The sequence below is a fragment of the Hippocampus zosterae genome, chromosome 1, assembly GCF_025434085.1.
Source record: "Hippocampus zosterae strain Florida chromosome 1, ASM2543408v3, whole genome shotgun sequence".
In the NCBI taxonomy this organism is placed as follows: domain Eukaryota; kingdom Metazoa; phylum Chordata; class Actinopteri; order Syngnathiformes; family Syngnathidae; genus Hippocampus; species Hippocampus zosterae.
This window is the reverse complement of record NC_067451.1, coordinates 3296927-3314635: the sequence shown is the minus strand read 5'-3', so window position 1 is coordinate 3314635 and position 17709 is coordinate 3296927. Positions and strand designations below refer to the sequence as shown.

The following is a 17709-nucleotide window of genomic DNA, read 5'->3' as shown; positions in this document are numbered from 1 at the left end:
AAGCGGAGCGAGAAACAATTCGATCTGACCAGAGCCTGCTCGCTGCGCTAAAAGCGAGCTTCCCAGAGAACACTGCACATCGGCAGGCGGCAGTTTCTGTGAGTGGGCGGGCGGACGGACGGACGTTACACAATGTCGCTTCAGAACCTACACGGGCCACTGCGAGGTCGGCCGGGCTCATTGAGCATCGGGAGTCTGGGCCGTATCGAGCTCCGACTGAGGTACAATGATAACAACAACAACAACAGGAGGGTCTTTTATCACGGTGCACTCTCTTATCTCATCTGCAAATGGGGGGGGGGGGGGGGCTCGATTTTAGAGAAAATCTAAGTAAGTAAGCAAGCAAGCATGTTGAATCCAGGGCAGCCCGGTGGTCAGGTGGTTAGGGCGTCAACCGATGCAGAGGTCATGGGTTCAATCCCGCCGGCTTTGGCCTTTCTTGTGTGGAGTTCGCATGTTCTCCCCGTGCCTGCGTGGGTTTTCTCCGGGTGCTCCGGTTTTCCTCCCACATTCCAAAAACATGCATGGCAGGCTGATTGAAGACTCCAAATTTTCCCGAGGTGTGAGGGTGAGCGCGGATGGTTATTCGTCTCTGTGTGACCTGCGATTGGCTGGCAAGCGGTTCAGGGTGTCCCCCGGCCTACTACCCGAAGACAGCTGGGATGGGCTCCGGTACCCCCCCCCCCCCCCCCCCCGCGACACTTGTGAGGATAAAGCGGTTCGGAAAATGGATGGATGGATGGATGCCATTTAAAACCCAATTTGCGCGGCAGCTGTTCTCTAGTGTTGTTCACAATCGTGCCAAACATGAATGATGAAAAGAAATCTAAATGATGCCTCATTTTGCTGACGAATGACAGGAAACTCTAAAAAAAAAAAAAAGTGCGGACTAAGCACTTGACGGAAGTGCGTTTTCATCTGCCAATGCAATCGTCATTAAGCGGGTCAAATACTGACGGACCTCTCGAGCCTGTAGCTCCGGTCCACATGCTGGCTGTCAAATCAGGCTTTAAAAAAAAAAAATAATAAAATATCAAAAAATATATATATAAAATAAAAAATATAAAATAAATAAATAAATAAATGCAAGCCCCTCCGCCACTCCCCTCCCCTCCCTCACCGCCCTTCTGCCTATCTCTGTGACATGCGCACACTTCGAGCTGACACGAGGTGCTCTTCAGAGGCCACACATGAGCTTCGGTCCCCGTTAGCCGTCAAGTCGGACTGAAAAAAGAAAGAATGACACTCCCCCGCCCCCACCCCCACTCCTCTTCCTTTCTCTATGTCACATATACTCAAGGCCGACAATGAGGAGCCCTAAAGCAGCCGCATCAGAGGACTATTAGTGAATAAAACGTGTTCCATTTAGAAACCCGCGAGGAGCTGAGCATGACTGTAAAAGCAGGTTGCCTGGTGATGTGGCTTGTATTGTAATTGTCATAGACCCCCGCCCCCCAAAAAAAACCCTCCACCATCCATCTGGCGTGACCAGGAAGTAAGTGTGTCAGCGTGACAAGCACAAGAGAAGCGAGAGCGGCGACATGTCGCGCTTCATTGCGTCCACACAAAATATTTACATACTAATTCACCGGCCTTGTGTCATGTGGGACTTGGGCTTTGTTTACAGGGCGGCTGCGGTGGAGCGGAGAACAAATAGTTCATTGCAACTCTTAAAAAGGAGGGTCCCCCCCCCCCCCCCCACAACAACTTCTCACATTTTGTCCAATCTCATTGCCCCAACTCAGATCTTACGTAACGAGATGCTGTCACTTTGTTTTTGCCTCCTCTGAGCTCGACGGTGGCGCCAGAAAAGGCTTCGGGGTTCAACAACCCACTCGGAATATAGTGAGTTATGCGATCGGGTGGGGGTGGAGGTTTGGGGGTGGGGGGTGGGGGGCAAAATAATGTGAGTGAATGATGGGTTGTTGCCATAGATCCTGTGTGGGATTTGAAAAGCATCAAAGGAGCCTCATTAAAAAGTCTAATGGAGGAAGGAGCACTTGACCAAGAAGAAAGGCAGCAATAGCCACTGCCGTGTGCCTCGGCGAGTCTCCTGCTCGGAGTGACTTAAATGTGGCAATATGGAATCATTCAAGATCCTTATTTAGGTGAAACTGTCGTTTGTTTTTTTTTAATAAGCTGTGTACAGCAGTTACATTGCCAGAATGTGATGACATCATTAAATGAATGTTATAAAAAACATTCATTTGCAATAGTTGAAACTGTTAATAGACCACAACCGTGAACCTAAAACTCATTATAATTTTAATGTTGCAATATTTTTAAAAAAAAATGCTCAGACTGGAAGTATGCGTGTACACGCACATGAGGCGTAGATTCATTTGCAGTTCTTCCGCTAACATTCATTCATTCATCTTCCGAGCCGCTTGATCCTCACTAGGGTCGCGGGGGGGGCGGTGCTGGAGCCTATCCCAGCTGACTTTGGGCAGTAGGCGGGGGACACCCTGAATCGGTTGCCAGCCAATCGCAGGGCACACAGAGATGAACAACCATCCGCGCTCACACTCACACCTAGGGACAATTTTGAGTGTTCAATCAGCCTGCCACGCATGTTTTTGGAACATGGGAGGAAACCGGAGCACCCGGAGAAAACCCACGCAGGCCCGAGGAGAACATGCAAACTCCACACAGGGAGGCCGGAGCTGGAATCGAACCCGGTACCTCTGCACTGTGAAGCCGACGTGCTAACCACAGGGCTACCGGGCCGCCCTTTTTTACAATTGATGAAGTCAATGCTAGACTTGCAACCAAGGCAAATGACATATTTAACTAGCTAGCTAGCACGGCTAACATCAGTTCATTTCCATTCTGAATTCCATTACTTCACAAAGAGTGCATAAGTAGCTATTTGCTTTTTACTGTTCTGCTGTATTTCTATTTCATTCATTCATTCATTCATCTTCCTAACCGCTTGATCCTCTCTAGGGTCGCGGGGGTGCTGGAGCCTATCCCAGCCGTCTTCGGGTAGTAGGCGGGGGACACCCTGAATCGGTTGCCAGCCAATCGCAGGCCACACAGAGACGAACAACCATCCACGCTCACACTCACACCTAGGGACAATTTTGAGTGTTCAATCAGCCTGCCACGCATGTTTTTGGAATGTGGGAGGAAACCGGAGCACCCGGAGAAAACCCACGCAGGCCCGGGGAGAACATGCAAACTCCACACAGGGAGGCCGGAGCTGGAATCGAACCCGGTACCTCTGCACTGTGAAGCCGACGTGCTAACCACTGGTCTACCGGGCCGCCCTCAAGTTACCATTTGGACCAAATTAAGTTTTTGTACCGGGTCCGGTTTACATTCGGGTTTCAAATTGGAATTACGGCCACTTTGGGTTTTGGACTCTAAATTGAAGTGGTTCCGATTTGTATTCGGAATGGGCAAGTTAACAGCGGGAACTCACATTTAGAATCAAAATTCATAGCTAAGCAGATGTCATTTAGAAGAGATGTTCCCGCAGTTATAAACCTTCAAACAACTGCCACTTTTTGCACATGCAAAAACCCACACAAACAGATGTGCAACTCTAAATTTGGGCTTGGTTTTATACTGTGGAACAACATAAATAAAATAAAAATCTCTTAACGTATCGAGGGCACAAAGATAAGACACAATGACGCCAAAGCCGTGTCCAATTGGAAGTATGTTGAAGTGACATGAAGCTTTGCATGTCAGCAAGATTTAGCCTGGGTTGTTAGCGGAAGAGGGCGGCCCGGTATTCCAGTGGTTAGCACGTCGGCTTCACAGTGCAGAGGTACCGGGTTCGATCCCTGCTCCGGCCTCCCTGTGTGGAGTTTGCATGTTCTCCCCGGGCCTGCGTGGGTTTTCTCCGGGTGCTCCGGTTTCCTCCCACGTTCCAAAAACATGTGTGGCAGGCTGATTGGACGCTCTAAATTGTCCCTAGTTGTGAGTGTGAGTGCGAATGGTTGTTCGTTTCTGTGTGCCCTGCGATTGGCTGGCAACCGGTTCAGGGTTGAGATGGGCTCCAGCACCCCCCACGACCCTAGTGAGGATCAAGCGGTACGGAAGATGAATGAATGAATGAATGGTAACTTGACCCCACCCATTTAACATGTAGAAAAAAAACAACAACTTGTGTTTTCGTAGGTTACGGTACGCATTTCGAGCATGTCGGAGGACTATAAAAATAATTTGGTCTTTCTCATTGCAGATTTTCATCCATTGTGGATCGAAACGTATGCCAGGCGTTGACTCAATCGTAATCTGGTGAAGCATCCGCGTTAGTTTCAAGTCAAAGACAAGAACGGGGGGCTCGCCACCCGCTGCTGACCTGTCACCGGGGCCTCGATGTCCAGCAGGTTCTTCTCTGAGCGCAGGATGGCGGCACCCTCCCTGATGAGCCTCAGCGCCACCGCCTCCTCCACTCGTCCCTCCTTGGTCAGGTGGGCTTTCAGCACGTCGACTTTGGGCTTGCCCTCGCCGTCAAAGACCTCTTTGGCCGTCAGTCGATGACTGGGTGGGAACGGAACGGCTGCGAGGGGGACCAAAGGAAAATGTCAGACATCGTACCGTCGCGAAAAGCATCGTTTCTGATGTTTATTCACCGCGACTGCTGCGGAATGTGGAAAACGCTTGCAGAGCGTGGCTTTCGGCGCAGGTTTTGCGCGTTGAACAGGTGTGAGGCTTGAAGCCGAGACTCGTGCGCTGCGGGCTGTGAGTGCGTGACATGCATCCCTCGCTGAAGGTGACATCAGCGGAAACCAGACCTGGACTTTGGCATCCCCTCGCGAAGTGAAAATGATATTTGGTGTCCCAACTGACCCGTTTTTAAATCTATGCAACAGCTGCGTGTTCAAACGGCACATTTCTATAGATGCAGAAACGTGATAGTTCCGACTGCTCCGAAAAAAAACCCAAAACTATTTTTCCCGACCGCGTAGGACACTTCTGGATAATTCCATTTTGGCTTATAGAGACATTATTCGTCAACACGCTTCTGTCTCTACTTTCACCATGACTGTGAGTTTTATCTGCCAATATTTCTAAACCACTGTACTGACAGTCAGATCGGGATAGACTTCGACTTGTCTCGTGGCCTAGTGAGGGAGAGAAATGCTAATCCAGCGGAAGTCAATAAAGCTTAGGCCACCTCACGTTCAAACACAATAGCGAAAAACGTGGGATCGACGACATGCATCGAGATTGTGAGAAAAGATGACGGCGTGTAATGAAAGCCGCTGGCGTTCAACTCGAGCCATGCGGTGAGTCGGTGTTGCTCTCTCACCGCCTTTCTTAGTTTATATTTGGCCCTTTCTCAGTCTTGCTTTGATTGTTTCATAGTTCCAGGTGCCAAAAGCAAAATCTATATTTTATATATATATATATATATATATATGGGGCGGCCCGGTAGTCCAGTGGTTAGCACGTCGGCTTCACAGTGCAGAGGTACCGGGTTCGATTCCAGCTCCGGCCTCCCTGTGTGGAGTTTGCATGTTCTCCCCGGTCCTGCGTGGGTTTTCTCCGGGTGCTCCGGTTTCCTCCCACATTCCAAAAACATGCGTGGCAGGCTGATTGAACACTAAATTGTCCCTAGGTGTGAGTGTGAATGGTTGTTTGTTTCTGTGTGCCCTGCGATTGGCTGGCGACCGATTCAGGGTGTCCCCCGCCTAATGCCCGGAGACAGCTGGGATAGGCTCCAGCACCCCCCGGGACCCTAGTGAGGATCAAGCGGTACGGAAGATGAATGAATGAATGACTGTTATTATATATATATAATAACGGACAATAAAAAATATTGTGGTGAAAAGATGTGTGGATGTGTACCAAAGACAATATTTTTGGGGGGTATGGATCCAATTGGGGCAGTACTACCGTGCATCGATTCACTTGAAATCAAAAACAGTCCCATGTTTCAGTTCCAAAGTGCATCTTTTTAAGTTGCGAGCATGCAGGAGTTGAAGCGTTGCCCTTTAACCTTTATAGTCTCACAAGATTCTGCTGGGTCATAAAAAATGAGTCCAGATGCTCTACAACGGCTTGCGATTTATAGAAGGTAGTAACTCATTCACTCCCAAAGACGTTTTTAAACGTCTTTTTTTTAAGATTTGGTCCAGAATTGGTTGGTACTGAATGAGTTAAATGAAATTGAGCAACGCTTGCTGAATGCATCTTTCCCTCCGAATAGGCAAGCTACAAACTAACTGTACTTGCTGTGAAAGACTCGACGACAAGCCCCCCCCCCCCCCCCCCCCCCCTCAGGTATCTGGGGCAATGACAAGCCAGCGTCAAATATCGAATTACACAAGGTCCTGGGTCGACCTCCTCTTAGCACCTGCTGCGACACTCAAACCTGAAGGCCAGGCCTTCTGACCGCAGGCCTACGCTTCTCTTTGATGTCAATAAAAGAACTCGGCAACGTCTGGTTTTCGGGTCGAGTCTGTAACGGTGACTAAAATGCTTGCCGTCGTGCTGCCCGCCACTGGCGCACCCTGAGCAACAATGCGACCCTTTCAGATGGGAGTTCCCACAAACCTGGGAATGGCCAGCGGGCCGCCGAAGGTGACATAAGACTTTGAAAAAGAATAACAGTCGACCTCAGCAAGAATAACCCCAGAGAAAGGAGCGCTTGTTGTCCTCAACACATCCTCCTTTCATTGCCTTCAGCCGGGGACAGTGGAAGCACTCAACTTATTCCCTTATGGAATTTTCAACAACCCTCCATTAACGCTGACTTCTGCCAAATGATTATATGGGACATGGTAATGGTAGGCTGGAAGCGTGCGTGTCCCAAAACAAGAAATGCCATCGCCAGCACGGCGATTAAAAACAAGGCATCTCTCCCCGTGTTCGTTCAGCCGTCATTTTCACGGCTGCCGGCGCGTCGCACGATGTGAAGCGTGACAGCTCAAAAAGCTCCATTCGTGCCTCACTTTGTTGAATTCAACCGTCCGTCCGTTCCCTTTGCAGATGTCGACGGCGAGCTGCTGTGCAGGCGTGAATCTGCTGTGTCAGCAGCAGATTCACGTCGAAATGAACTTACGTTGAAATAAAACTACGTCGACCGGTTGTCTGTGTATTGGCCGGCGAGAGAAAGTGAGTTCAACCCTTGGGTCCTTCAAATGAAAAAAACCCCAAGTTACGCATTTTACAATTTTTGAAATGATGTATTTTGTGGGGCGGCCCGGTAGTCCAGTGGTTAGCACGTCGGCTTCACAGTGCAGAGGTAGCGGGTTCGATTCCAGCTCCAACACCTCACTGTGTGGAGTTTGCATGTTCTCCCCGGGCCTGCGTGGGTTTTCTCCGGGTGCTCCGGTTTCCTCCCACGTTCCAAAAACATGCATGGCAGGCTGATTGACCACTCTAAATTGCCCCTAGTTGTGAGTGTGAGTGCAAATGGTTGTTCGTTTCTGTGTGTGCCCTGCGATTGGCTGGCAACCGATTCAGGGTGTCCCCCGCCTACTGCCCGAAGACAGCTGGGATAGGCTCCAGCACCCCCCGCGACCCTAGTGAGGATCAAGCGGCTCAGAAGATGAATGAATGAATGAATGAATGTATTTTGTGTTATACAAACGTTCTTTTTTTTTTTTTTTCAAACACTCAAAATGTTCAGAGGCATCTTTGCTATCCATACATATATATTTTTCATTAGTTCTTTGGGATTTTTTAGTCTTTATTTTTTGCAAAAGGAAAAAAAAATTGTGTCTGGAGGTCCCAACCAAGCCCTACTAACAATCCCGACCGGACGTGTTCATGTAAAATGCATCGGTTTGAAGCCTCCTGCAAAAAGGCAAACTCATTTGCGATCCTCTGGCGCCACCTAAAAGTTGCACAATTGGTATGACCTCAACCCAACAACGTGGCATGCGTACGTCTGTCCAAGCGAAAACAAAGCGATTGACGTAAAAATCGCGTGAAATGCATGTTAACACATTAGGTTTACGATGCATTCAAAAATATGAATTATAATGGGTCTCTATGGTGCAAAATATGTAAATTGTGAAGATTACGGAATCAAAACCTTTTTTATTATTGCTGCAATGCCTGAGAATTATCAGCCGGTGACGTCATGAAATTTAGGCCATTTTAGAACCCCCCCATACGTTTCAGCTCTCTCGCGTTTTTCCGAATGCCTTTGCCTTTGATTCAAAGACATAATTTTACATTTATCGCAAGCGGTGGACTACAAGGGTTAAAGACCGCGGACACGGTTTGCTATGAGCTGGAGAATTCGCACACCATCTTCCCATTTCATGGCAAAACAGGTCCCGGTGAAAAAGCTGACGGTGCGTGGTGCGGAGCCCCGCCAGGCGACATCCGACGCTCGGCTTGTCACTGTCCACCAAAGAAGCCACATTTGACACATATAGGCAACCACAGGGTCCCGTCAGAATGCCAGAAAGAAAAGAATGAGTTTAGATGTGCTTTCATAAAGCGTAGTCAGCGCAATATGAGCACTAGTTTGAGAGTAATTGCTGCATCCGCTAATGAAATATGCTGAGCATCATCCATTCGCTGGGGGCGGGGACAACTTTGAGACCAGAGATGATCAATTTTCTTAATGGAAAGGACATCATACGGTATACTTCCGAGTCCCTTGTAAACTCAGATGCCTCCGAGCTTAACATCGCCGGTCTTGACGAAAGCTCTGACATAGCGAAAGGTTGAGTCGACATGGCGAAGGACTGCAGCGGCTACACCGAAAAGGCTGGAACAGATTCAGTCAATAGAAGAACGCAACTTAATAAAGGAAGGACTCGCTACAATATCGGGCCTGCAGGCTGGAGCGCTGCTGGCAAAAAAAAAGGGCCGCTTAGAAATTTACGCGGAGCACTTCATGATGCATTGGTGATGGTAGGCGGCCTGAACGCTTTGGAGCTAAGTGTATTTGAGTGAGCTGATTATATCTGCGTGCGGTAAGGGAACGATGTCATGCGGCGCGGGATAGCAGCAGGTGATTCGCAACGGATCGCTGAGGTAGAAAGAGCCCAGAAAAAGGGCTGCTGGGAGCATCGGAAGGCAATCAAGACGCAAACGGGAAGTGAACACGAGCGTTGCGAGGGAGCAGCGTCAAAGACGACTGCCTTCCGCAAGTCAAGTCTTTGAAGTCAAGATGGCGCCCGAGTAGGCAGCCGGCAGCAAGTGCTCTCATGAGCCTTGCTTTTTTTTGTTGTTCTTGTGTTTCTTTTGTCACTTTGTGTTTGTTGTTACGTCGTGTGGACTTGATGTGGACCTTTTTCAGCATTTTTTGGACACGACATTCATCAAGGAGGAGACTCTGTGCTTGGTGGTTGCGCCTTCTCGGCAGCATGGGTATACCAGCACTGTTTTTGACTGGAGGAATGTCGGCGCCATTTGACTGTCGTTGCTGGACAGTCCCGGGGCGCCTGTGTCTTGCGCCTGTAATGGGCAGCATTTTTCACAGCCCCGCTTTGTTCAGCGGAGAGATCGGTGCTGTTGAACGGTCTGCGGCTGGATGGATGGAGGTCTTGAGGAGCCGACAATGAGAAGAAAGGAGCGTTGGCGCGGAGTGCCGATGCGGATTTGGAGCTGGGAGTCGCGGCTTGGAGTTTGAAGCGGATTATGTGGGACAGGAGAAGTGAACTAATCTATTTCGTCAATGGACGCTACAGCTTCGTGTTTGCTTTCAAAACTTTGCTTGTAGCAGACGTGTGCACATTTTCAGCATGATGTCTCTGATCCACTGGTGAAAGGACACTTTGATCCTCTCCTCTTTCATCTATAACTGCTTCAGACAACAAAGTGTATGCAGAAAAGTGGTGAAGATTGCACGACTGTCTCTGTCCTATGTGTTGTCTTGTGTTATTTTTGTTATTTTGACTTCAAAATGGCGCCGCCAGAGTGGCTGCCTTTCCAGCAGCTCCTATTTTTTTGTTGTTCTACTTCTTCCTTTCATAACTTTGCTGCTGTGAATCTGGAATTTCTCCATTGCGAGACTAATAAAGGTTTTCTTAATCTTAATCTTAATCTTAAATCATAATATGCCTTCAGGCGCGCAGTTTTTTTTGTTGGTTTTTTTCGCCCTACGCAAGCTTAAATTCATGCCACAAAAATCCTACACCTGAGGCCAAATTAGCAGTCGGTCGGGAATGGAACGTCACAGTCATCAAGACGTCGAACGAGGAGCGGGCGCTTTGCGCCGACGCCTGCCGACGTACGGTAACCGGGTGGGCGCCAGATGACGCTTCGATGTTGTGAAATGCTGCCGGCGGTCCGGTCGGGGATCAGTCACCTCCATTTGAGCCGGGGGGCAACCCCCTGCGTGAATGTCAATCATGCAATTTCCTGTCTAACACGGTTACAAATTGAAAAGACTTTCTCTTCATTATAGCATGACCTGGAGTCGGTGTCAACATCAATGAAAGTTCTTTCGCCGCGCCTATTTGCGTACTGCAAAGCGTTCTGGACCATTGCGGCCGACATGCAAGCTCTTTCTGCGGCGCCACCAAGCAGGTGAGGAGATATCAGATGAAAGCAAGTACAGCGCGTTGCCAGGGAAACAGCCCTGGAGAGTCAAACTCTTTATCTTATTACCCGATGCACCAAAATGGTCCAAGGCTGGGAAAAAGGCTACCGACTGCTGTCAGGCTGATGAATAAAAAATAACAATCATAATAATAATAATAATTAAATGATGTGAAGGAAAATTGTAAATAGTACTGCGATTTATCCATTTGTATTGTATTTAATTGAAAGATGTTTGTTGGTGTTTTTTTTCTTTCTCCTTTCTTCTTTCTACATACATTCTTGCTGCTGGAGGCTGTAAATTTCCCCAGTGTGGGACAAATAAAGGATATCTTATCTTATCTTATCTTAAAAAAAATGGGAGTAGCAAATATATGCTACATATTCTGTCATGCTAAAAAACAAACAAACTGTCGTGGGAACGGGGTATTTCCTCGTTCAAATAAAGGCAGAGGGGGTACCGCTGCTCATTTGCACATGTGTGGGTGACTGGCTGTGAAAAAAAAAAAAAAAAATGTTTGTCACAATTTGGTTAATGCGCTCGTCACCACCCGGCCTTGAAGAATCCTCCCTTATTTTACATCTCGGAAATGCACAACTGGCGCAACAACCGCTTAGCTAAGTTTTATGATGTCACAGAGCTTGCGTAGCGGCGGGCGGCCTGAAATTCATTGGAGGTGGCTGCCTCCAAAATGGAGAAACCTTAAGGATAAAGAAGGCTTCGGTTATGGCGGAATGGCCATCCGCACGGTTGCCGCTTAGGAAGCTGGGCGAGGCAACGTGTGGCACAGCTGTCAGGCCCATCGAGCTCTGACAGACGGCGTCGGTGCTTTTGAGACCCCGAGTGACATGTGAGGGCGAGGGGCCGCTTGTTAATCCCGCTGCTTGCTCGACGGATTTCGTCGCAGAGAAAGCACGCTGGCAGAACAACCAAAAATCGCTCCGATCAATGAGCGCAGCAAAGGGCAGAAAAGCGGGGGAGGCGCCGTGTTGGCTGTACGGCATGTATGCAAAGTCAGGAGGGATGACAGGTAGTGTGTGTGGGAGGGGGGATGGGGGGGGCGGAGCTGAGTGGTCACTGTGTGAGGGAAGTCCCCGCAGTAGATTCCCGCTGGAGATTGGGCGCGTGCGGCCAGCCATCGGAGTGGCAACAGATCAATGACACAGTTAGAAGCTGCCGGGGGACCCCCGTCACAGCTGCCATATATGGCAGCAGAGCCGCTGGGGTGGGGGCCGCGTGCCCGAGAGTTCACTCAATGAAATGATGCGCAAAATAGAGTACAGAAAAAATATATCATGTGCTGCTATGAAATACATTTTTCAAAAATAAAATAGAAATAGAAATACAGGCGGCCCGGTAGTCCAGTGGTTAGCACGTCGGCTTCACAGTGCAGAGGTACCGGGTTCGATTCCAGCTCCAACACCTCTCTGTGTGGAGTTTGCATGTTCTCCCCGGGCATGCGTGGGTTTTCTCCGGGTGCTCCGGTTTCCTCCCACATTCCAAAAACATGTGTGGCAGGCTGATTGGACGCTCTAAATTGTCCCTAGCTGTGAGTGTGAGTGCGAATGGTTGTTCGTCTCTGTGTGCCCTGCGATTGGCTGGCAACCGATTCAGGGTGTCCCCCGCCTACTGCCCGAAGACAGCTGGGATAGGCTCCAGCACCCCCCGCGACCCTAGTGAGGATCAAGCGGTTAGGAAGATGAATGAATGCATGAAATAGAAATACAGCAGAACAGTAAAAAGCAAATAGCTACTCATGCACTCTTTGTGAAGTAACATCAGAACGGAAATGAACTGATGTTAGCCGTGCTAGCTAGCTTGTTAAATTTGTCATTTGTCTTGGTTGCAAGTCTAGCATTGACTTCATCAATTGTAAACAAGGGCGGCCCGGTAGTCCAGTGGTTAGCACGTCGGCTTCACAGTGCAGAGGTACCGGGTTCGATTCCAGCTCCGGCTTCCCTGTGTGGAGTTTGCATGTTCTCCCCAGGCCTGCGTGGGTTTTCTCCGGGTGCTCCGGTTTCCTCCCACATTCCAAAAAACATGCGTGGCAGGCTGATTGAACACTCTAAATTCTCCCTAGGTGTGAGTGTGAGTGCGAATGGTTGTTCGTCTCTGTGTGCCCTGCGATTGGCTGGCAACCGATTCAGGGTGTCCCCCGCCTACTGCCCGAAGACAGCTGGGATAGGCTCCAGCACCCCCCGCTACCCTAGTGAGGATCAAGCGGCTTGAAAGATGAATGAATGAATGAATTGTAAACAAGCCAACTCCCATAGCCGGCTGCAAATATTCAAGACGGGGGGGATTTATACAGAGGGGCACATAAGCATTGAATAATTCGCTCCCGTTCAAGTCTGTGGCGGCGCTTTTGCGCAACTCGAATCATGTAGCTCAGTAATTCAGCTCGACTGCGGTCCGACATTTCAACCTCAATTCAAAGTCAAGTCAGCTGCCACAACGAATGCTTCAGAAGATAAGCCTGGCATTGATATCCATGTACAGTTTTGCGGTTTTACAGTGAAGTCGACCCTCGCGGCGTGTGACGTAGCGCGAGAACAACTGTTGTGACGGCCGGCTTGACTAGGCTCGCTCTCGTAAAGGTGATATCATATTGGGAGCGCTGCCTCCTATTGCAGCCATTTATCTGAAGCAAATTCTCAAAAGAGACAATTTTTTTATTTGATTTATTTTTTACTAGCGGTGAAGTCGTCCTTATGGCCTGCTCGCACCAACATCGGTAGAAGGAGCGGATGCATGACTTTGAAGGTCGTGGCAGTTTTGAAACCCCCGATTTCCTAAAACTGCTGTCGACTTTGAAACCGGGCACTGGTGCAGACTAAATTCGGTGTACTGAGGAGTATCCCTTGTCATCCCATCCAAGACCATACCAAGGATATCATAAAACGTGGCTTTCTGGGGTTCGAATTCGCCATTGGCTTTGTCAATTTCCGTCCATCCTAGCATGAAATGAACTCAATCCTGTTCCCAGCTGCAGCGAGGCAAGCTCAGGTCAGAGTGATGCTCGGAGCGCACCGGTGACGTTTTGAGCGCCGCAGCTCATCGCTCCTCAACACGTCGCTTTCATGCCGAATGAAAAATATCAAAGGTTCCACTCATCCAACTTGCAACCGATGACAAGTTGAAGCAGCGGCGCCGAAGGGTCAGCGTTGATGTAAAACAGCTTTCAGATTCGCAAATTCCTAGCCAGGATTCCACTCGGGCATTTCCTGCGAAAGCCATTTTGACAGGTCCTGAAGAAGACGTTCCCCCGCTGGCTTCGCCCTGGCTGTGGTCTGCGCTCCCGCCCCCTCCCTCCACAATGCCGTGACACAGGATTAGCTTTCATTAGAGACGGAGCTGTAATCAGCTTTGGAGCGTAGCGGCGGTGGAACAATGGAGGAGGTAGAAAGGATCTGGAAGACGGGGCGCAGGTTTGCCTAACAAGAAAACCACATCGGGAGACCACTTCGTCTTAAGAAAATAAGTTTTCAGGATAAATGCGGCAGGAATTCTACACTGGGGGGCTCCACACTGACTGTCGCACTAGTGCAGCCAACTGAAAAAAAGCACACATTTGGTTGCATCCTTTATTTTTTGGTCGCCATACAGCGTAACCATATTAACTCCTCTCATACGTTGCACGGCGGGGGCGACTGGTTAGCACGTCCGCCTCGCAGTGCAGAGGTGCAGGGTTCGAATCCGGGCTCCCGTCTTCCTGGGTGGAGTTTGCGTGTTCTTCCTATGCCTGCGTGGGTTTTCTACGGGTACTCCGGTTTCCTCCCACATTCCAAAGACTTGTGTGGTCGTTTAAAAGATTGCTGTCAATTGTCCTTAGCTGTTATTGTGAGTGTGAACGGTTTTGTCCGTGAGTGCCCTGCGATGGGCTGGCAACCTGCGACTGGCTGGCAACCGGTTTAAAGGGTACTCCGCCCACTGCCGCAAGACAGCAGGGATAGGCTCAAACCCGCCCGCGACCCTCGTGTGGATAAGCGGATCAGATAATGGATGGGGGGATTTAACTTGATGCATGTTCCATGAGCCAGATGAGGTGGCTTGGGCATCTGATTCGGATGCCTCCTGAGCGCCTCCCCGGTGAGGTGTTCCGGGCATGTCCCACCGGGAGGAGACCCCGAGGAAGACCCAGGACACGCTGGAGAGACTATGTCACCCAGCTTGCCTGGGAACGTCTCGTGATCCCCCGGGGAGAGCTGGAAGAAGTAGCTAGGGAGAGGGAAGTCTGGGCTTCCCTGCTAAAGCTATTGCCCCCGCGACCCGGCCCCGAATAAGCGGTAGATGACTGATGGATGGATGGATGGATGGCATGTTCCACCTTCACTGTGCAGGCGGACAGAGTTGGAGCACTTTTGCTGTACAGTGGTACCTCTTACTTACGAACATATCTCCATATGAAATTTTCAAGATATGAAACGCCTCAAAAGGAAAATATTGCCTCTTGTTATGAAAGAAAGTTAGGAAAAGTTAAAATACAGGGCTGCTCCGAGTTTCCTGAACGCAACATACTTCTAGCTGCTCTGCCATTGGCTATTACCGACCATCGTCCTGGCATCCTATTGGCTAAGAGGGACCTCTACTATGTGTGTCTATGCGTGTAGATAAATAGATGTGCGTCTACGCAGCGTCCTCGTCATTCGCCCCTGGGGGACCATGAGGCGCTCCGATAGTTTTACGTAAATGTGACTCACCCAGTAAAAGTCTTCACCAGTCAGGCGATGGCTCACTGTGCGTATGTTTGCCTTGGACATTTTTGAAAGATTGTCAAACGCCGACAAAAGCAAACATCTTTGAATCAGTTCTTTACAAAACGCCAGGCAAAAACCACTTCTGAGAGAGAACATGAACTGAAGACGGCATAAAACGATGAGAACACAATTTAAAGTTAAATGACCATCATTCATTATTTTTTACATTATTCACAACTCTCATTTATTGTGCAATAATCTAATTGTAACATGTATTTGTTACAGATTGTGACGCATTTTTATGCCGTCTGAAACATTTAGGTCTGAATCTTTTTGGGGGGCTTGTAACAGATTAGAGTATTTACATGCAAAACACGTCTCTACTTACAAAATTTTCTAGTTCAGAAATTTCTTCCAGAACCAATTAATTTCGTAAGCAGAGGTACTACTGTATGTAACGGCACGGCCGTTAAACATGCACTCGCACTGGGGCGACCGGATGACGTTTTTTCGAGCTCAGATTGAAAAAAAAAATGGCCGAAGTTTTTAGCCCTGTACACAAACTGCAATTTTGAGGACACCCCGGATGTGAACGGCATTGCGATGTTGCCTGCGGGGTTGGCGCGAACTGGAAATGATTGGCAGCAGTTGATGAGAGAACAGTTTGGCCCAGTTTGTTTAATTGAATTTCTATTCAGTCTACAGCTTTTACTCAACCTCAAACTAAAGGCCGCTTCCAGTGGAAAGGAATGCAACTCAAGTACTAGAGAACCTCACAAACTTATGTTGGAGTGAACAAAAAATCGGCCCCGTGTGCATCTTACGTTGCCATTCTTACTGGCAATTAGGTTTTTTTTGTTTTGTTTTGTTTTTTTCACTGAAATCACTTTTCGATGCGTGTTTAACGCAATGTGTGCAGTCATGAGAGCCTCCCAAACAACAAATTTCATTCAGTGTATATTATCTCAGGAACGTGACTCGTGACTTACAGAGGTTAGGTCTACATTGTGTAGTGAGTTTTGTCTTGATGGGCTTTGCTTTCATTTCATTGTTGATCGTTCTGACACTGTGATCCTTTGAGTAGCGCTTTGGAGATACATCTCCAAAGATCAAATTTACAATCATATTGTCACCGATGAAATCTGCATATAGCGCTTCTTGCAGACTGATTGGTAAAACAGCACGCGACACACTGTGGCATTTCGAAAGCACCGCAGAAAAGTCGATGCGTGCATGCAAGTATGTGGCGCTTCGCGAGTGGCAACGTAAGATGGCCGCCGGTGGCTTCACTTTTCGCTCCGGAGACAAAGCGGAATCGTTTGTCCATTCGCACAAGTCCATAAGCGACGCAGACCGTATAAAAAAAAATTTAAAAAAACAACGGCTACTTTGATTCACACGAGCGCATAAAACATAGCATACAACAAGAGTCGCAGCTCAGTCTCTCCGCACTGTGGGAAAAGTGACGCTTGAAATATAGTCGACAACCTCCGGCCTCTTCCGTTAAGTGTGCGGCATGTCTTCCAGCAGGCCTTGGTGCCACCTGGGATTTTGCAGCACAATGAGGGACTACACTTGGGGCGAGGATCAATGAACCGAAATATGGTGGTGGTGCACCGGGGTAGCAAAGACAAAAGCTGTCTTTCCATCTGTGCGATATGACCGCACTGGACGGCTTTCAACACATAAGAAACAGCAAAGCGGGGAAGGGATTTGTATGCACGTTTGTGTTCCCGTCAGGACAAAAAGAGGCTTTTGCACATGCACAGAGCACCTTTGTGAGTTGGCCCGCCACCCTCCATCGAGCTGTCAACTGGTGCTTGTAGTGGGAGGGACTAACAAGTCGGTTCTATTGCAAACATATGTCCCCCACGCACCCTGGAGAGCCCGGCCAGTGCTCCTTGTTGGTTGAGTGACATGCTGACGAGGGACGTGCCGGACCGAGTGCAGTTCAGTCGCAGTTCTCATCACGAAAAACCTCCAACATCCGAAGGTTCCGAAGTAAAATTGAATAAGCACATCACAGCGAATAAATGCGTCGACTATTTCACCTGACGGCTTCATATGAGTTTCACGGTCTATAATACGGACATCAAGTCTAGGAGTTCGGTCTAATCGCGGTTTGCACTTCTCGACTCCGCTATTCTCTCTACACGTTCACAGTTTGTCTTCGAGCATAAATATGCCTGAACAGGCGTGATCGCACCTCTCACGGAGGGCTCTTTGGCAGCCGACTTGTGGACAGTTTTCCGCTGCAATTACAAGACTCGTACGGAGGGGTTGGGCTTGGTCTAGATTTGCACCCACACACTTTGTCGAGGGCGCATACCGGAGCAGAAGGATGACGCAAATTAAATGCCAGGACCAAGGAGCCTTCGGCCAGAAGATAACAACTGCTCGTCAAAAAAAATATATATATATTATTATTATTATTATTATTATTAAATGCCAGTCTCCAACTATCACATTGGTCTATTAATTGGGGCAAGCCCTGCTCAGGATGCAGGAATAGCATCCCGGGTATGTGAGAAAGCATTTTACCGAGGC

At 48.8% G+C, this 17709-nt stretch overlaps 1 protein-coding gene and 1 long non-coding RNA gene across 2 annotated transcripts in view; one reads left to right on the top strand and one right to left on the bottom strand.

The window, feature by feature from the left end:
- LOC127601983 (protein phosphatase 3 catalytic subunit alpha) overlaps positions 1 to 17709 on the bottom strand; it is a 58869-nt gene that overhangs the window by 27899 nt on the left and 13261 nt on the right. Inside the window, exon 2 of the mRNA XM_052067772.1 lies at positions 4313 to 4513. Coding sequence (XP_051923732.1) covers positions 4313 to 4513 — 201 coding nt within the window. The remainder of the gene's footprint in view (positions 1 to 4312; positions 4514 to 17709) is intronic.
- Positions 6923 to 8497, top strand: LOC127602017 (uncharacterized). The gene is made up of 2 exons (XR_007962685.1): positions 6923 to 7078; positions 8169 to 8497. It is a non-coding gene; the product is annotated as an uncharacterized LOC127602017 (long non-coding RNA).